The sequence below is a fragment of the Squalius cephalus genome (genome assembly GCF_949319135.1).
Source record: "Squalius cephalus genome assembly, chromosome: 1".
Lineage (NCBI taxonomy): Eukaryota > Metazoa > Chordata > Actinopteri > Cypriniformes > Leuciscidae > Squalius > Squalius cephalus.
The window spans coordinates 50,431,836-50,453,320 of NC_137122.1; the positions used below are offsets into that span (position 1 = coordinate 50,431,836).

Here is a 21,485-nt window from a genome sequence, read left to right on the forward strand (position 1 = left end):
GGCATTAAATATATATATATATTCGAAACCATGCTGTTAACCTTTACTAAATAAAAAGACGTTATCACTCTCCCTCCTAACATCTGGTTTTGTATTTTCAGGCATTGCCTCCTTCCAGTGTCTATCCTCTCCTGTGCTGTGGAACCCTCGCGGCCCTGATCTAAGTAACTGCACCTCGCCGTGGGTCAACCAGGTGGCCCAGAAGGTGAGACCACTAAAAAGTTAAAGCTTGCTCCGACCACCCCATTCCCTGTTCTGCTCTGTCCGCTACCTCAGCTATTATCATTCCGGCCTCAGCTCACATTACCACACTCTGGGTCATTCTTTTGACATGATTTGGAACAAAATCTCTCTATTCTATCTAGTTCTAAAAGAGAGTTTAAAAGCATCTCAGGTGAAAGTCACACTGCACTTACACATCACGGACTGTTTGTTCTGCTTTTCACATATTACAAAACTTGCAATTTTATTTTAAAGGCATCATATAACATTCTTTTGGCATTTTTTCCCCCTGTTGTCTACTTTCTATATATTAGTCAAAAATTGCTGCACCGAACAGTTAAAATTTAGTTTATTAGTCACTCTTTCTTTGATCCGTCAAATGAAATGGACTTATGTTACTTTAAGACTGCATATTAAAATGAGTCCAGCTATTTAACTGATGGTTTGCTCTTTACTGCAGGTTTGTTCTCACTTCTCTAATATAGTTTGTACTACCTCCTACTTCAATAACAGACTCAACAACACTGTGACAGATTCACAACACAGTCCAATAACAGATTTTGTTAACTAAAACTAAAATTAGAAATGTTGCCATTGTAGCTAAATGAAATTAATTGAAGTTAATGCACTAAAATGACTAACTGGAAATAAATAAAAATTTGATTATACAAATTAGTAAAATGTAAGTATTAATATTTAAAAAACTAATAACGTCGACAAAAGTGCCTGAAATTTAAACAAAAATGTCAAATATAATGAAGATATTAAATAAAAAGCTTATTTAAAATGTAATAGTATATAGATAATACTAAAACATTAAAATAAATACATTTTTCCTAAATGTATAGTTTTGTGTGTGTACAGAGTAGAGTGATGATTGACATGGAGACAAACACAGCAACATTTTGACATATCAGACTATAAGCATGGATGGCAACAATTTAACCCCTTTTTTTGCATTATTCTTTTAATTGACCAAAGTAATGTTAGCGATTTCATATCTATTATTGTCCTGCACTTATTAGCAAACACATTATGCAGATTTTATAATGGTGTTGTCACTATTGTAAATGACTGAACTCTTTGTTTACAGAATATGATTAAGGACTGTCAACTGTAAAAGGCTTTAGTAAATAAATTGCATTCTTCAAAGATTCACAATTAATTAAAACATTCACATTAAATTTAGGTGATTTTTTTTTTATGTACACAGTACTATGCTAACAGCATGTGTTTCTTTTTAATGGTAATACAGTAGTGTACTTTAATGTACCTTCAAGTACCATAAAAAACACAATGGTATATGTTATTTTTCTTTTACTAAATGTGAAGTTAAGATGCTTCAGGGCAATTGCAGACATATATGTTTCTGCTTTCAAACCAAGTGAGTAATTTTATCACGTTTCACGCTTTCGTTTTTTCCCTTTTTGTTTTTTTATAATGGCTTGATTTAGAGAGTCATTAAAGATTTGCTGTCTTTTGTCTGTGCGTTCAGCAGAATAAACCCAGAAACCCCCAGCTCACACCCCCACAGCGCACAGCAGGGGTTTGAGCTTTAGAGACCAGACTGTGTGTGTGTGTGTGTGTGTGTGTGTGTGTGTTCACTGTGTAGATAAAAAGCGGAGAGAATGCTGCAAACATCGCTGCTGAGCTGGTGAACCACACGCAGGGCCGCATTCATGCCGGTGATGTCAGTTCCTCTGTCAGACTCATCGAACAGCTATTGGATATATTAGACGCACAGCTGCAAGCACTCAGACCCGGGAATAAGGAATCGGCTGCCAGGAACTATAATAAGGTGACAAATGCACGCATGCACGCTCTCACACACACATTTGCCCTTTAAACAAACCCTTCATGTTCTGTTTGCTGCCACATCGGTGTACCCTCCCAACTCATAGCCTTGACATGAATAGAGGCTCGGCATACACCTATTTCTGCCTCACTTCTTTCCCCCTTTTTATTGCTTTAGTAGCTCATTTGCAATTAAAAATAATAATAATAATAAATTGAAAAAAGTTATTATTAGGGCTGCAACTAACCGGTTATTTTTCCGATTAATCCATTCAAGTCAAGTCAAGTCACCTTCATTTATATAGCACTTTTAACAATATGAATTGCTTCAAAGCAGCTTTACAGTGATAATAGGAAATTAAAGTAACAGAGATTGTTTTGGCTTTACAGCAGCTCTAGAATAAAGTTATTGTCCAGCTAAAGTTAGTTTTGATTGATTGACTCACTTCCGTTGCAAAGATCATTAGTTGTGCTTTCCATAGATAATTAAACATAATTTCATGGGGAAAACATGGAAATACTTTGTCGTTTGTATCATATTGTTTGCTATATCTATTTGCTTGGTCGAGGTCTATGTGGGCTTTGATTCTTTTGCTGTTGTTGGCTGTAAGAGCCAATAAAGTAGATTTATATATGACTCTTCTACATGAGTTTGTGAGTGTAACTGAAGCTGTTTTGTTGTGTCTTGCAGTGGCAGAAGCGAGAGAGGACCTGTCGGGCTTATGTTCAGGTATTGTGCAGTGTTATCTGTATGAGACACTTCACCTCTCGTATCTCGTCTTATCCTCCGTTCAGGGTCCGTAGGGTGCTTGAAATCCTTGAAAATGCTTGAATTTTGATGTTGTGTTTTCAAGGTTTGAAAAGTGCTTACATTTTTGATAAAATGCTTGAAATTGTAACTGGATTTCTTTCACAACAAATACCTGTCTGACTGAATAGTTTGTTAATTAAATGGAGAAATAAAATGTAGCCCTTCAGATACAGAGCGATTTGCGCTACGCTGGCCAGAGCAAAAGTAGGCGGAGTTTTCATTTTGATTTCCACGCTTGTTTGGATGCTCTGTTTTTATTGAAATTACTTCAGTTTTACAGCCTGAAAATCAGGAAGCAATATTTGGACATTATTTATTTATTCATTGGCACTATCTACTTAGACAGTGATACATTTTGAAAAATAAAACTTGTGATATGCTTAAATATCTGATCCTATGGAAGCTTGTTTCCGCCACAGAATAAAACATTTTAAAAGATAATTGCGACTTTTTATCTCACAATTGCGAGTTTACATCTCGCAATTCTGACTTTATTTCTCAGAATTGCGATATAAAGTCAGAATTGCGTGAAATAAAGTCGCAATTGCGTGTTATAAAGTCAGAATTGCGCGTTATAAAGTCAGAATTGCGAGATATAAAGTCAGAATTGCGAGATATAAAGTCAGAATTGCGAGATATAAAGTCAGAATTGCGTGAAATAAAGTCGCAATTGCGTGTTATAAAGTCAGAATTGCGAATTTTTCTCGCAATTGCGACTTTATTTCACGCAATTCTGACTTTATAACACGCAATTCTGACTTTATATCTCGCAATTCTGACATATTTTCTCAGAATTGTGAGATATAAACTCACATTTGTGAGATATAAAGTCCAATTCTAAGGGGCAAAAAGACGGACTTTTTTTTTTTTACCTCAGAATAATTTATATCTCACAATTTATAACACGCAATTGTGACTTTATATCGTGCAATTCTGACTTTATATCTCCCAATTGCAACTTTATTTCTCAGAATTGCGAATTTATATCTCGCAATTGCAACTTTATTTCTCAGAATTGCGACTTTATATCTCGCAATTGCGACTTTATTTCTCAGAATTGCGACTTTATATCCCGCAATTACGACTTTATTTCTCAGAATTGCAACTTTATATCTCGCAATTGCAACTTTATTTCTCAGAATTGCGACTTTATTTCTCACAATTCTGACTTCATATCTCGCAATTCTGAGAAACAAAGTCACAATTCTGACTTGATATATCGCAATTGTGAGAAAAAAAGTCAGAATTGTGAGATAAAAAGTCGCAATTATTATTATTTATTTATTATTCAGTGGCGGAAACAAGCTTCCATATGATCCTTCTGCTATTACGAAAAACAATTTTGGCTGTTTGTAGCATTATCTCTTTTAATGTGATAAAAACACTAAATAATAATTTTGACTATGTATTGGAATGTAATTTACAGTGGTGTAAGGTGCTGGAAAAAGCTTTAAACTGGACCTTGAAAGTGCTTGAAAAATGCTTGAATTTGACCTTGGACAAGGTGTACGAACCCTGTCCGTTACACTGCACACATATACTGATGCTCGACTCCTATCCTGCTCTGGACTGTGAGCATTTTATGACAACACTTTCTAGGAAGCCTGTATATAAAATGCTTTTCAAAGATATTAATATACATTCATAAAAAATTCCTTATGTATCTGGGCATTTCATTACACATTTGGGCTGTTCAGCTGTGGTCCTGAAGGGCTACTGTACTAAAATACTCTAAAGAAACAGTTAGTTCCAGGTGGTATTATTTCTCATTCTTGGGAGATTTTGATTGGACAAACATATGTGGTGCAACATTTATTTATTTATTTATTTTTGGCTCAGTTTCCTTTAAGAGGATGTACATTTTAAATGCATATACGTCTCTGTTCAAAAGTTTGGGATCAGTAAGATTTTATTTATGTAATTTTTTCAAGGAATTCATTTAATTCAGCAAGGATGTATTGCATTGATCAAATGTAAAAGTAAAGATTTATAATGTTTAAAAAGCTTTCTATTTCGAATAAATGCTGTTCTTTTGAACATTTTATTCATCAAAGAATCCTGAAATGTTTTTTACTCTTTCAACTGTTTTCAAAATTAATAATAATAAGAAAATGTATTATAACAGCATCAAATCATCATATTACAATGATTTCTGAAGGATATATATATATATATATACTGTATATTTTTCAATTACACTTTGGTGAGCATAAGAGACTGTCAAAAAAAAAAAAAATTTTTTTAAATCAATCTCCAACTTTTGAATGGCAGTGTATCTTCTAAAAGTAAAATTGTCAATGTTTAAAAGTGAAGTCGCAAATATAGAGCAAAATGTGTGTTTTGATTTCATGGGGTCTTTTTGGTACCAGGGATTTTTGATAATATATTATATTGGCGGTTACTTTTAATGAAAAGATATCATGCATTACAATGTGGCATTATGACTGCATTCATAATGCATAACATATACAGGCTTCATAGAAAGTGCCATCTATATATTTTTTTTATTGCATATGCCTACCTCAGATTAATTTTATCTGCATTGTGTGTGTGTGTGTGTGTGTGTGTTTGTGCGTGCGTGCGTGCGTGCGAGAGAGAGAGAGAGAGAGAGAGAGAGAGAGAGAGAGCGAGAGAGAGAGATGATAATACTGTGTGTCTTGCCCAAGGCTTTCTTTAAGCATTCATGTCATTTACAATGGCCTATAAGATGTTGCTCCTTAGTAGAAATAAATTCCAGATGTTACATAAGATTCCCAGAGAGTCATATTTTGTGATCTTTGATGTCGAATGTAATCATAATGAAGTGTCACTGTATGTTTGTTTGTGTATGTGTGCGCAGGCGGTTGTGCAGACTGTGGATAATCTCCTGCGTGCCGAGGCTTTAGAGTCATGGCAGGACATGAACAGTACGGAGCAGGCGCACACCGCCACCATGCTACTGGACGTCATGGAGAAAGGCGCCTTCCTGTTGGCCAATAACATGTACAATAATCACTTCTCAGACCATGCTGCCAATGTCGGTGAGTTTCTGTTGCGGTGTAACTAAATGAAAGTATTGATGGCTCTTTTAAAAACATAAATTGTGTTTTTTTTTTCCCGAGTTCATTCCCGAGTGACTTAATAGCAGTGTAGCGCAACTTAATGTTACATCTCTGTTTGCAGCTGTTCAGTCAAGCAAACACACTGTCCTAGAATGTTGTCTCACCCTCAGGTAGCATTGAGAAGTCTGATTCGTTATAGGGAATTATTCATTATAATAGTTCATTTAATTGATATGTTTAAAATATTAATGCGGCAGTCATTACTCAGTTCCCTGCACACATTTATTTATTTATTTTGTTAAATACTGCTATTTATTAACTTTTTCACTGCTGTTTAGTTTTGATTTTGTATTTAGTATGTATTTAGTATGTTTTAATAAATATACACCACTGTTAAAAAGTTTGGGGCTGGTACGATTTTTTTTTTTTTTTTTTGAAAGAAGTCTCTTATGCTCACCAAGGCCACATTTATTTGACCAAAAATACTTTAAAACAGTCATATTGTGAAATATTATTATAAGTTAAATAAATATATTTTATGTTAATATATTTGAAGATATAATTGATCATTACTCCAGTCTTCAGTGTCACATGATGATATGATGTTCAAGAGACATTTCTTATTATTATCAATGTTGAAAAATGCTGAGCCGCTCAATATTGTTTGCGGAAACCGAGATCCGATTCTTTCTTTCAGGATTCTTTGGGCCTGTTTACACTTGGTCACTTCATGTATTTTCTCTGATCAGATATCTCTCCGATCGAGAAAAGACCAGGTGTAAATGCACTCTGAAACGCATTCGAGACAGATTTAAATCCGATCGCTTAAACCACTTCAGGAGGAGGTCTGAGACGCATTCCAGATGAAACTGGACAAGTGTAAATGCGTATGGTTGTTGAAACCACATATGTACATTTTATTCCTCTCAAAATTATAAAAATAAATGTGTGAAAGCATGTTATAGACTTTATGACATATTATTATCGCCAGATATGACAGTGATACTGCAACACGCATCGCCACAGATGAGTATCTCTTCAGCAAGCTAATGCGCAAACTGCCACCAATGAAACTGAGTGTAAATCGCAGATGCTCAAAACACAATCATCTTCATTAAAAGTAGTGAGACTATGATCTTACCAGTGCTGATGCCGCTCTCTCTCCTATTGCGGTCTTTGATCTTAAAATTAGCTGATGATAAAAAAATGCAGCTCATATCTGTTACTTCCGTTAACGTGAACTCTTTTGGATTTGCATATAGTGCAGGAATTGACACATTTATGCAGCCAAGTGTAAATGGAACCATTTTAACAAATCATATAGCTATCCGATCAGTAGGACTGAATATCAGTTGGAGGACCGTCAAAATAAAGTGTTAGCAGATATTAAGCAGACAGTCTATTAATACTCTAAAGAATGGTAGTTGACGTGTAAGGGTCTTCGTTAGCGTGCCCGCCTCCCACGCCGGAGACCCGGTTCGAATCCCGCTCGGAGTGACTGGTTACAGATTTAGGCCTAGTTGCAAACTTACTTGTATTTACTTATTTCGTACTATTGAAATATTGTTACCTACAAAAGTATTCATTTCTTAATGACCCCAAACTTTTGAACAGTAGTGTATATAATATAAAAATAGCTTCAGTGTAGTTAGCTACTCTTTTAACATGCTTTAACGTTTCCAAATGTGTAGCTTTATTGTAACCTTTAAAGGTTTCTTTTGTTTGTTTCGTTACAGTTCAACCACTCAAAGTGTGTGTTTTTGTGTGTCTTTAGATTTAGAGGTGCGTGTGTTGAACACAGAGACGGATTCGCAGGATTTGTCGTTCCCTCAGAACGGTCCCAGTGACAGCAGCATCCAGCTCTCGGCTTCCACCTTCAAACAGTACAGCCGTAACGGTCAGTCACAACTGCATCTCTCTCCTTCCGTCCCCCTTCCATCACTCTTCCCCGTGCTTAGCCAAATTTCCACTTTGGTTTACGCCGTTATTAGTTGATAATAATAAACCTAATCAGATTACCAAAAAGCGCTGAGACTATTTCTTCCCTGATGGTTTCTTAACGGCACTCCTAATCGAACAGCCCGAGAGGCGACTAGATTACTATCATTTTCAGGCTGACGGAGCAATCTCAGCTCTCTTTTCTCCTGCTTCTCTCCTTCCTGTCGCCTCCATCTCTTAACCATCTTATCCCGCCATCATCTCTCCTACTCTTCGCTTTTTCCGCCACTCCTGCGTTTTGCCTCTTTTTGAAGGTACGCCTTCGTTCGCTGCTTCTCTGCGGAGGCAGGTTAGGGCGGGGGAAGCGAGATTAGTATGATTGAAACAAACGCACATGAAATATTCATACGGAAGAAACGGAGTGAGTGAGCGCTGAAGAGATGAATGTTACGTTGCCCTCCATATTAAAATTCCTTTATCCCCTGATCACTCACTCACCCCCTCCCAGTCAAAATCATTTTAACCTTCACTCATCTCGCTCCACCGCTCCCTTTTTCGTCTTAGTTGTTATTCATATCCTCCTGCCACTCTCTTTCTTGTGCTGTGTTTCTCCATACAGGCCAGGTAAAAGTGGTTTTCGTGCTGTATAAGAACCTGGGCCCGTTCCTGTCCACTGAAAACGCCACCGTGAAGATGGAAATGGAGGCGGGGCCTGGTGGGCGGGGCTTGGCGGTGAATTCACACGTCATCGCAGCGTCAATCAATAAGGAGTCCAGTCGAGTGTTTCTGACCGAGCCTGTGGTGTTCACACTTAGACATTTACAGGTACATTAAACTCTCATAGACACACACAAGCAATAAACTATAAAGCCATCTTGCATTAGCTAATTTTGCACATGGGGTCTCTTACATTAAACATCAGCATATCGAGTTTCTGTGTAAATCATTTTGTAAAAAAATAAATAAAAAAATTGCATTCAACTCAATGATTATGATTTAATTATCACTACCCCTAAAACCACCTGTCCTCAAACCATAACATAATACTTCATGTACACTACCATTCAGAAGTTTTGCGTCAGTTTTTGTACAGTATTTCTTATCAAATATTTGCAGCCTTGGTGAGCATAAGAGGATTATAAAAAAATATATATATATAAAAAAAAAAACATGATATGTGAACTACCTTTCTCAAATTGTAAAGAAACTGTTATTTTAAGGAAGTAACTAACAACACAACAAAATAGCTCCTTCATTTAACACATGTGTGATTTGCATAAAAATGTACAGGCATTTTGTCTACACTTGCAAGCTGAAATCACCATCCTGTAGCCTTAATTCATTCAACACTGTGACTAGTACATGTGTCTATAATTAACATTCACTGTGACAGAACAACACACATTTGTGAGAAAATGAACGCAGCAATAAATTGTTTGTTCCTCTTAGTCATGAATTCTTCTGAACATGTTGAACAGATGAACACAAACATAATTCCTTTGGTCAGTTCTGTAATGTGTTTACCTACTTGAGAATAAATGAGAGATGTGTTGTTTATAATTCAGTCTAACTGTTCTGCCTTTGCAGTGCAGAAACTGCTGTTTCAGACAATACAGTGAAAATAAGTTTTTAAGAGCTAGAAATATGGTTCCTTGGCCCTCCATGTAGCCACGAAATGGGCTTGAGGTATGTCCTCTAAATGGGTTTGTTCATGGGTTCCATGTCGGCCCAATCTGAATTAGCCCCAGTAAGGGCCCTAAATGGGTTTGTCCATGAGTTTCATGTCAGCCCTATCTGAATTGTCCCCAGTAAGTGACCTAAATTAATTTGTACATAGGTTCCATGTTGGCCCTATCTGAATTAACCCCCAGTATGGGCCCCAAATGGATTTGTCCGTGGGTTTCATGTCAGCTTTATCTAATTAGCCCCAGTAAGGACCCTATATGTGTTTGTCCATGGGTTTCATGTCGGCCCTATCTGAATTAGCCCCCAGTATAGGCTCCAAATGGGTTTGTCCATGGGTTTCATGTCGGCTCTTTTGAATTAGTCCCTGTAAGGGACTTAAATGGGTTTGTCCATGGGTTTCATGTCGGTACCTATCTGAATTAACCCCATGTATGAGCCCTAAATGGATTTGTCCATGGGTTTCATGACGAAGTAGCCCAGTATGAGCCATAAATAGGATTGTCCCTGTGTTCCATGTCGGCCCTATCTGTATTAGCCCCAGTATGGGCCCTAAATCGGTTTGTCCATAGGTTCCATGTCGGCTCTATCTGAATTAACCCCAGTAAGGACCTGAAATGGGTTTGTCCATGGGTTCCATGAGGAATTAAATAGGATTGTTCATGCATTCCATGTTGGCCATACTTTAATTCAGAAAGGTCTGACATGGAACCTCATGGACAAACCATGTAGGGCCCATATCATGCCAAGAAAACATTATTTGTGAAAGCCACTGATATTGAGTATTGTCCAGTCTCTCTGTTGTTTTCTCATGTCCCCACATCTTTGCAGCTGGAGAATCATTTAACCCCAAACTGTTCGTTCTGGAACTACTCGGAGCGTTCGATGACGGGCCAGTGGTCATCTCAGGGCTGCAGGCTGATGGACAGCAACAGCACACACACAACCTGCTCTTGTAGTCATCTAACCAACTTCGCTGTGCTGATGGTACACCACGAACCTGACGTAAGCGCAAGCACACACATATTCCCTTACATTTATCACTGGCTGATAAACAAATTTGAATAAAGCTCTCATACACATAAACAACTTTTCCGCTTCCATGCAGTCTGTAAGACACACACACACACACATCTATACACACAAAAGCAAATTACACAAATACACACAGTTTCAGCTTGACATTTACTGGATTTTCATAAGTCACTCTCCCTCAGGCAGCCTATCCGTTTATGCCATTTCCCTTATCCATCTCTCACTCTCTCAGTATCCAGGAAGGATGCACGAGTTGATTCTCTTTGTGATCACGTGGGTGGGTATCGTCATTTCTCTGGTGTGTCTCGCCATCTGCATCTCCACCTTCTGCTTCCTGCGAGGCCTGCAGACCGACCGCAACACCATCCACAAGAACCTCTGCATCAACCTCTTCATCGCTGAGCTCCTCTTCCTCATCGGCATCGACAAGACGCAGTATCACGTGAGCAGTCTAATGATCTATATAAAGGGGAGAGCGCACTGAGAATGAATTTCACACGTTGATTGTGACATTTATGTGCACCCACTGATAGTACGTGCTGTCTGCATTGTTTTAGCATTTGATTAACTAAAGCCCTTAAATGCGAACTGCATTAAGTGCAGGTAATTTGCATTCATTTGCATGCCACAATTCCCCATCTTGCAGATGAGTGCTTGCTCTGAGTGCTCGGTTGTTAAGGATGTAGCAGACTATCACAATCTGATGTACTTTACTGGGACTGGTTTTCCATTCCTCATGTTCTTGCTCACTCCCGTATATACCAATACACTACTGTTGAAAACTTGCAGCATCACCTCTTTTCTCACAGTGTCTGAAACCCTGAAATCCTTCGATTAATACAACATCTCTCTAAACCCCTCCTTCCGAGAGCCCGCTCTGCTGTGATTGGTCAGACAGCCCAGTCTGTTGTGATTGGTCTACTCTGCTCTGATTGGTTAGATGACCCAGTCTGTTGTGATTGGTCTTCTCTCCTCTGATTGGTCAGATGACCCAGTCTGTTGTGTTTGGTCTACTCTGCTCTGATTGGTCAGGCGGCTTAGTCTGTTGTGATTAGTCTACTCTGCTCGGATTGGTCAGATAGCCCAGTCTGTTGTGATTGGTTACAGTGGGTGTCAGAAACGAAACACCCATCACCATATATGAATTTCAGCTCCGGAGGCTTCCTCATCACTTGATACACAGTGATATGATCAGTAACAATGGCGTAGATCCTTTGGAAGGGCATGCAATGTGGATTTGCTTTCGCAAAGCAGAAAACAGCGTATTCTCGAACCAAACTCTTCCAGGCCTCAGCTACAACTACAGTGTTTGACGGCAGGTCAAAATAGACATTGTTCGGAGGCAGCCAATGAAGACCATACTAGGCATTAAGCAAATTTGTTACAGACCGACGTAGGTTTGAGCAGGAAGTAAGACTGGAGTTACTGACGATTTGTTTCAGGCAGTTCAGAATCAATTCTTTGCATTGGAGACAATAGCCGCTTTCCGACCGGAGGAACCTTTTCACAGTTCCTAGAACTATTGGCTAAAGTACCCGGATGTCGGCGTGTTCGCACCGCAGGAACTAGGAACGATTTTAGTTCTAGGAACTCCATTTGTAGGAACTAATTTAGGTCCTACTTCAGAGTAGGGTCTAAACCAGCACTATAGGAACTATCCGTGACGTTAGTGTACGCTGATTGACCGAACGCACGCGGAACACCAGCACCCGCCATTTTTAAAACAGCTAGAATGTAAACACACAGATTATAGCCTATATATTTACTCCATAAACTAACTATACAAAGTTTAAACATGGAAAACAGTGATAGATGGGTCTCTAAACCTTTATGCTGAAGAGAAAATCCAACGCAACTTTGAGGGGACCAAGCCAAACATGATTATGTTTATCTGCCCAGCTAGCAACACTGGACATCAACCACACGGCATAGGCTAATAACCTTTTTTCACATAATGTCTACTTTTTATAACAGTTCTATCTGATAAGATATTAAACAGTACTGTTAGACAGATCGCTAACAAATAAACACAGAGAATGCGAGCATTGTTTGCTCTGGCGGTCTCAGCGCCGCCAAAATAAAGGTCCGTCGCGCCGTCAAAATAAAAGTCACCGTGCTTGCGTCACTCCCTTACCCCTCCTACCAGTTCCTATGGCCACTTGGCCAGTGCGAACGCAAACAGCAAAACCGAGTTTGGGGGAGAGTAGTTCTTAGAACTGTTTAGAAGTGGACAGTTCCTAGAACTAAGTTCCTAGAACTACTTGGTCGGAAAGCGGCTAATAATTAATTTTATCGTACACTACGATCTTTGAAACTTTGCAGACCTTTTACATTCACGAACAGCTATATTACACACTAGATGAAAGGTAATATCCGAAAAAAGCATAATAGGGCCACTTTAAAATAAATTAAGATTGAAAATATTGTTGTTTTACTGTATTTTTGATCAATTAAATGCAGCCTTGATGAGCTGCAGTCTAGAGACTCCTTTCAAAGACACAAAAGAATTTACTGACCCAAACTTTTGAACTGTAGATTTTAGAACTGAGACTGTACATTTTAGAAACACAAATATTTGCCTGTTAGCTTGTGTTATGCACATGATGGAGCAGTCTTGGAGCTAGAGAAAATACTTTCACTCTGACTTTCAAAAAAAAAAAAAAATGCCTCCAGGCAATATTATGCAACTCTGCTTCCACTGCTTACATGCTCCAGATTTTTGGAAGAAAGCTGTATTATATGTTGATTATGCATTTTCTGTGCCTTTAACCAGCTGCCCCTGTATTTGATTCTTTGGGGCCAATTAAGTTGGTTTTTTAAGGTTACTGTTTTTTGGTGTATTCTGTTCTCCTGCTCTATCGAAGTGTCAGGTCTTCTTTTTTTGGTTGGCCAATTAAAACAGTACCCATTGTGATTCTCTGAGCATGGAACAGAGTTTAACATTGACCACTGGAAGTATATCTGATGATAGTTGATGTTGATGAGGCTTATGTTTTAGTCAGCCAACCAAAAATCAAAACCCCAGTGAAAAAACACTTCAGCAGAGCAGAACAACCGATTAAAACATTAACCACTGTGAACAAATTAATGTTGCTGAGTTCAGATCGAAAATTATACGTGCTTGCAAGTATCAGCTCTTAAGTATCAGACCTTCTGTGGTTTCAGATTCAAGAGCAGCTCATTAATTGCATAATCAATGTAGCTCTCTTCAGAAGTGAAAATTAGCATGGACACATTTTAGCCTGCAAAATAATTAGGATATTGTGACATTAGTTTCCATACGAATTGTGATGCCCTTGACATCAGTGTATTGACACCAAAAGTTTCCTGTTGAAAGCAGTGGTGGTTTAATACGTCTTCCAGAGTTCAGGTTGCATCAGTATGATGGGAATCAAAATCATTGACAAGATACCAAGGTTGCTTCAATGAGCTGTTCAGAAGAAGAACTGGATAATGTTTGCAGGGTTTAAGTCATTGATTTTTTATTTTTTTTTATGGAAGATAAGAGTCTTGTTTGAAACATTTAAGTAAATGATAAATCCATGAGCAAATCGGTATCTTCTGCTTTGCAGGGGCGTACGAACAATACATAAAGTGTGTGGGGTGCATTATGAATCTCATCTCATCAGCCTCTCTTTGCAAGTATGGTTGTTTAAATACCTAGTTTCCATGGATACACTAAGATTATTTTAAAGTTTATTAATCAAACTTTCCAGATACATCAGTCACTCTACAATACTCTACAATACATACAAGTCATAAAAGTTTAAATATCAGGGCTAAAATATTGTTGCGACAACTATACGTGTGTGTATATATATATATATATATATATATTATTTTTTTTTTTTTTTTTTTTTTTTTATTATTTGGTCGAAGATTATTTATCTTCTGTTGTTCACGTCTTCCCTCCTCAGAAACGTACTTTCGTGTCAGGCTCACTGTGCCAAGCACAATTTGAGTCATGAATATTAATATAGTTATGAGACGTTTGCACTAAGTGATTTGCTGAAAGGTTGATGTTTTCAGGTGAGTGGGCTTGCAATAGTGGGATCACTGTTTACCGTCTGCGCATTCCGTTCAGCCAATCGATTGGCAGATGATTCTGCTTGGAGTCCTTTTAATGCGAAGGCTACATTTTCTTTTCCTTCCCACTGCAGCCCAGCAATATAAAACATGTACAAATGTCATTATCATCCAGAAAAGGGGAGGGATGAATTTATGATTTTGAAGTTTTAGGGTCTCCTCCTGTGTAAGTGGCCATTTACACAACACCATTTTCAACTACAGTAGAAACACAAAACTTTTTATGCATTTCATTTATGGCTGTTCATTCACACGTCAATGACATCTTGGAGGCCTGAAAATGCAAACCTTTAAAAATCAATGCAATTTTTTGATAACTATACAGTTATTGTCTCAGTGTAAACTACAAAAACACAAATTTGTGAAAACGGTGACATCATGCGCATGTTTATCACATGTTCAGTCTATAGGTGCATAGTGTTTCTTTACAATGTGACATCGCCACCTACTGGCCTGGCAGCATAATACAGCGTTTTTAATTGTTTTCACTGATCTGTGTGAACCGGGATCATTTTGACAACGTAAAGGAAAAACGTTTCCGTTTTTAGTACACGGTTGTCGTGTAAATGTACTGTAGGTGGTTCTGGACCAAAACAAAGTGCAATGTGGGGTAATACTTTATTTCGATGGTCCACTTTAGACATTTTACTTATTAAAAAAAAGTAACTTTGCAACTACATGTCAACTAGCAGTCATTAGAGTAGCCTATTAATAGACTGTCTGCTTAATATCTGCTAACACTTTATTGTGATGGTCCACCAACAGACATTCTGCTGACTATAAGGAACTTTGCAACTACATGCCAACTTTTTCCACTAACCCGAACCCTAACCTAACAGTCTACTACAGTCTACTAATACTCTAATGAGAGTTAGTTGACATGTAGTTGGACCATCAAAATGAAGTGTAACCCAATGTGCACCAGATTTCAAAAAGATAGTTCACCCAGATATGAACATTCTGTCATCATTTACTCATCCTTACTGTTATTCCAAACCTGTATGACTTACTTTCTTCTGTAAACAGAAATGATGATTTTGAAGAATGTTGTTGTTTCGGTTCCCGCTTCCATTGTGTTTTTCCCCATACAGTGAAAGTCAATAGGAACCGCAAACTGTTTGGTTATCATTCTTCAAAACATCTTCTTTTGTATTCCTGAAATGAAAGAAAGTCACACATGTTTGGAACAACATGAAGGGTGAGAAAATAATTTTCATTTTTAGGTGAACTGATCCCCTCACTGAGTATCTTCAAATGTACTTCTGATATGTTTCTCGCTAACCCCCTCTTCCTTCTCTTTGTCCGAACGCAGATTGCATGCCCCATTTTTGCGGGCCTGCTGCATTTCTTCTTCCTGGCTGCGTTCTCCTGGATGTGTCTGGAGGGAATCCAGCTGTATCTGATGCTGGTGGAGGTCTTCGAGAGCGAGTACTCTCGGAAGAAATACTACTACCTGTGCGGCTATTGCTTTCCCGCCCTGGTGGTGGGCATCTCGGCAGCCATTGACTATCGCAGCTACGGGACTAAAAAAGCGTACGTGTGAAGCAGACTATTTGCACTTGGCCATACAATGGCCGTTGGGTTTTTAAGCAGGGGGCACAACCCCTCTTTAAACCATTTGTTTCATTTAAATGGATTCCAGCAAAATGGCACTCTGGGAGTTTAAATTCCAATTACAGAATCATCTTTCACTAGGAAACGTATACTGGTATTATGTAGTTTGGAGTTCAGTAGATTGGTTGCTGTCATGTGATCCTGGCTTTACCAAGGTCATCATGTGAATTATAAATGAAGCCAGTTAAAGGTGTTGCAAGCACTTTTTTGTTTTGTTTTGAAATAGCACACATAAATCTGACAGATCTTGTTCTGATACATTACTTCAAAAGAACACTTCTTAAGGGAGCATCCCACTATTCTTTTTTAGCAATCTGAAAACTATCCAATTTGAAAACAGTCTGAAAAACCTGGAAATATTGGGGGGTTTAAAAATAGTAATCCCAGGCCTGGAAAACTTTTGAAATAAATTTTATTTTAGTTTAATTTTTATTTATTTTGTGTGTGTGTGTGTGTGTGTGTGTGTGTGTGTGTGTGTGTGTGTGTGTGTGCGCTTTTGCTTATAAAATATGCTTATGTATATGTGTGTGTGTGACCAGTCCTACTCGATCCGCTCCGAGTGGGATTTGAACCGGCATCTCCGTCAGAGGAGGTGGGCACGCTAACAAGGATACTAAAGATCTCTAGAACGCCTCTTGAGGCCAGGGGAGTGAGGTTTACACACACAGTGCTTACTAGTTTGCCTCCATTACACTCACCCCCCTAAACCCATCCGGGTCACGGCACCAAATGTAAGTAGTCATACTCGACCCGTTCAGAGCGGGATTCGAACCAGCGTCTCCGGCATGGAGACCAGCTTACAGCACCCCTTTAACTGAGCTGATTACCTTATGTGCGAGTGTGTGTTGCTCGGCGTGTTTGTGTGCATGCAAGTGTGTGTTCGTCTGTGTTTATGTGTGTGCGAGTGAGGAAAAATAGCACAGCTGCAGACTTTTGAATGTTGACTACAGTGCAGAAAATGAGACGCTGACTCAGTGTGCTAATGATTAAAAGCTGAGCTTAACCTTCAACTAGACTTTTATTGCTCTTTTATTAGCTTGTTTTATGCCAAAAATGTATCATGATGTTTATAATAATAATATTTTAAGATAGTTTGCCATTGTTTCAGTGGATTCAATGATCAATAATTAGATAAATTATAAAAGTGCATGCAATTTTGCCTGTAATGAAGTGATCGTTCTTTGAACAGTGAAATGTTACCAATAAAGTTATTGTGTGTGTTTTGTGTGTAGGTGCTGGTTGAGGGTGGATAACTACTTCATCTGGAGTTTTATCGGCCCTGTGTCCTTCATTATCATGGTATTGTTCTCTCTAAACATTCAGCGCACTCACTGCTTTGCTCACAGAGTTTGTTCTTTTTTCCCTCTGAAAAGTGCTGTGCTAGTCATATCAAACAAAGCACTTTTGTTCACCTATGGATCTGTTGCTGCTGACGACTATGTTTTGGCTGTAATATGCTTTATATGAGTGTGGAGTTTAGATTAGGTTTAGATACGGGAACTTGCTGACATTTTCGTAATTACAATATATTTTACTAATGCGCTAGCGCTGTTTTTGTTGTTATTAGTTTGTGGGTAAAAAAAAAAGTTTTTTTCTTTCTTGCATTGGGTCGCTAATCTAACACAAACAGAGCGAATTTCTGTGTAAATGTTCGTATCACCATTCTCATGTAAATCGTGCATTTAATTGCAGCAATTTAAGCTAGAACGGTTTCACAAGCAGTTTACACAGAACTTTTGCTTGTGTTTTATGAATGAGCTCTATTGTTAGGAAGAAACCAGGGGTTTAAACTGTCTTTCCTGTTTAGACGTTTTCTAAAGGGTTTGTCCTTTTTTGAATAACCAATAGGTTTTAATTTGTTACAAAAACTTAGACATTTTTGTCTTTATGAAATCATTGAGTTACATTCCTAACACCTTTTCCTTTGTCTCATCTTTGGCCTTTAGTTAAACCTGGTGTTCCTCATGATAACACTTCACAAGATGATCCGTAACTCATCCGCTCTCAAACCCGACTCCAGCCGCCTGGACAACATCAAGTGAGTGTCTTCCACTGCAAAAATGCATATTATAATCGCCTTTTTTGCTGTATGTTTATGGATTTGTGAATGTGTGCATGTTCTCACTCAGGTCCTGGGCTCTGGGGGCTATCGCACTGCTCTTCCTATTGGGCCTGACCTGGGCCTTTGGCCTCCTCTTCATCAATGAGAACACTGTTATCATGGCGTACCTTTTCACTACCTTCAATGCCTTCCAGGGCATGTTCATCTTTATCTTCCATTGTGCTCTACAGAAAAAGGTCAGTCTCATTAATATTTCATACCTAGATAGTACTTTGGGGACACATTTGCTGCTAAATTTCCTTAGAAGTTAGCTAAATATGAGAAGAAGAAAAAATGTAGGAATAGGAGAAAGCTTTGGATTAGAATTCATCTGTATCATGATAATGATCATTATTACAAAGATAATTATCATAATTAGCTTTATTTAAAGGTAATTTTTGCTAGATTATTGTTTTCAAACAGGTTTTCAAGCACTCCATCTGCCATTGTTCAGCCAAATATAGCCCAAACTTGCACCATTTGTTGAGCCCTGCGGAGAAGTATTTTTGAAACTCTTATTTCCCAAGCTACTAACTGTATAATTTAAAGTAGTTAAACATCACTCAAGCTACCATTTGACTACAGTATCTGAGTTATTAACAAAAAGTAGCGAACTACACTGGAAATGTATAAAAAAGGTAATGTTATTAAATATATAACTATCTAATGATATCATTCATTTTTACAGTTAGAGCTATTTTTATGACACAGTAAGGACATCGTTTAGGCTGACAGCATTAAACAAATAAATGTATATAATATACAATTAATAATGCTGGAAATGCCTTAATTTCAAATTAAAAGAGTCAAAAAATCGTGATGTCTAGCTGTGATGACAGTGAATTCAGGTTTCAGTGGAATCATCTTTTTAAGTCGGTATGAACCAGAAATTGCAACCAACTTTTCTTCCTGTCCCGTTTGACGTATATCCAAGTAAAACAGCTTATGGAATGAGAAAAACAAATGGAGGGCAAGACTTTTGTCAGATCATACTGTTATGTGTAATAGATTGTTACTGTAAAATTATGCTGTCGCATTACCGCAATATACAAAAAAAAATGACAACCCTTGTAAAAAAAAAAAAAAAAGTGCACTTGCAGGTAATATAAGACTGTATAAGACTGCTTAAGTGTACTTGAGGACTTTCATGACTGTTTTAACACTTTTAAAAAGTGCTCTTTGCAATAATGTCAAATTAAAAGTTTAGCTTAAAGTAAATTTTACAATGTCTGAATAATATTTTGTCATGATTTAAAGTTCACTTATTTTGTTGTGTTGACTAACATACTAAAGCGCACAAGTATTTGATTATAATTTTAACTGTAGTGTGTTATTTAATATAGCATTTTATGGTTAACATATTTTAAATGTAATAAATTACAAATGTGGAATTACAAATAGTTAAATACATGATGACATACTAGGTTTCAATAGAAATGACATTAACTTTTATTTTAGTTCACCATAAATGTTTGTCAGTATTGGGCAGTCGTACACTTTAATCATATTTCAAAGACAACAGAAGTAATTATGAAATGACATATAAAGAGTTCCTACTTATGTGGGTCAAAAAAGAACTCCACATGAATTTCACATCTGCGGAAACACGTGTGGAACACATGTGCAACACATAATTGCACATGGTAAATATGTGTTAGAACAACTCTCATGTGAAATCCTTGTGGTGACATGTTGTCCGCATGTGGACAACATGTGAAAAAACATGAGAAATTCATGTTTTTTTTTCTGTAAGAGTTCATTTAACTAATCGCATTTATTATAAATTTAAACTATAATAATTGTTTTTTTTAATTGACGTTAACATGCAATTAAGTGCCTGAAAACATTACTTTCAGTTCGCACCTTAATAGACAATACATGTCTGTACTATAATTTAGATGCATTACTCAACATGTGTAGTGTGTGTAAGTGCCAATGCTCTGTGTTTCAGGTTCATAAGGAGTACAGCAAGTGCCTGCGTCATTCGTACTGCTGCAGTCGCACCTCTACTACGAGCTCTCACGGGTCGCTGAAGAATTCTGCCCTGCGTGCCAACAACCGCTACTACACCGGCAGCCAGGCACGTCATGCAGCCATACACCGACAGGTGACACACATGCACACTGACAGCATTACTATTTATAGACTGCTGTTCTCTTCCATTTAACAATTCCATCACCTCATTCACCGGTTTCAGAGCCGAATTCGACGTATGTGGAACGACACGGTGCGAAAGCAGACAGAGTCATCCTTCATGGCCGGAGATATCAACAGCACTCCTACCCTCAATCGAGGTGAGACACTCTTTCAGCCTCAAAATGTCCCAGGATGCACCAGAGCCCCTCTCTACATATGTGTCTGTGCTTAAAGGGGTCATATTTTTTTCTGAGAAAAGTCAGTTCAATTAGCAGCCATATTTGCAATGCCTCTATTACAGGCATGCAAGACCAAATCTTGTCTACCTGAATGGGAAAATACTGAATTATAAAGAAAGTACTGGCCAAACTCACATTTAAATAAAAGATTTCAAATCAGCAACAAACTTTGATATGAACTGTCCCTTAAATGTTTTTTCTATACTCAAATAGTGTTAAAAAGCTATACACAAAATATACATAATACATAAATATACACAAAGGTGCATAAGCAGTTCCAAACTGCACGTGTGTGTATGTGTCTATGGGAGGTGGAGCTTTTGTGACTTCATCAGTTGGTGATTGGCTCTTTTATTTAGCAGGCGGGGCTCATTCCGCCATATTGCATGTTGGACTTGTTCCCGTTCATAGTAATATGAGTGAACCGTCTTGGTTTGGTTTTTAGATGCACATATAATATTAGTAAAGTTTTAAATTCTGCAAGACTCCCAGAATTTAGTTTTTCATGATCATTTTCATCTCTCTATTTGGCTCTTAGAATGAAATGGGCTATTTTTGCATATGAAATGAGAAACTGTGTTTTTACTTTGCTCAAACACAGGCTGTGGGTTTTGTTGTCATGGTCAGTTAACGTTGTTGCTGCCATTTTTTCCATTAACAGCTTTGCAATTACATTGAGACATATTTACCAATAATCTATGCTGAAATATGCTACACAAAACATTAAAGACTGGAATGTTTAGTTACTTCAGCTGTTCTTTTCTAATGTTGAGATCCAATATTTG

General features: G+C 37.8%; 1 protein-coding gene across 2 annotated transcripts in view; it reads left to right on the forward strand.

Moving 5' to 3' along the window:
- The window catches only part of adgrl1a (adhesion G protein-coupled receptor L1a), a 168,001-nt gene that overhangs the window by 132,904 nt on the left and 13,612 nt on the right, over positions 1-21,485 (forward strand). The window contains exons 9-22 of one of the 2 annotated variants that reach the window (XM_079867774.1): positions 102-205; positions 1,835-2,020; positions 2,708-2,746; positions 5,667-5,847; positions 7,643-7,765; positions 8,426-8,631; positions 10,321-10,494; positions 10,757-10,966; positions 15,923-16,143; positions 17,457-17,523; positions 18,171-18,262; positions 18,354-18,522; positions 20,277-20,432; positions 20,523-20,619. In XM_079867774.1, the coding sequence (XP_079723900.1) occupies positions 102-205; positions 1,835-2,020; positions 2,708-2,746; positions 5,667-5,847; positions 7,643-7,765; positions 8,426-8,631; positions 10,321-10,494; positions 10,757-10,966; positions 15,923-16,143; positions 17,457-17,523; positions 18,171-18,262; positions 18,354-18,522; positions 20,277-20,432; positions 20,523-20,619 (2,025 nt within the window). The remainder of the gene's footprint in view (positions 1-101; positions 206-1,834; positions 2,021-2,707; positions 2,747-5,666; positions 5,848-7,642; positions 7,766-8,425; positions 8,632-10,320; positions 10,495-10,756; positions 10,967-15,922; positions 16,144-17,456; positions 17,524-18,170; positions 18,263-18,353; positions 18,523-20,276; positions 20,433-20,522; positions 20,620-21,485) is intronic. The other variant, XM_079867775.1, reaches the window with a different exon arrangement.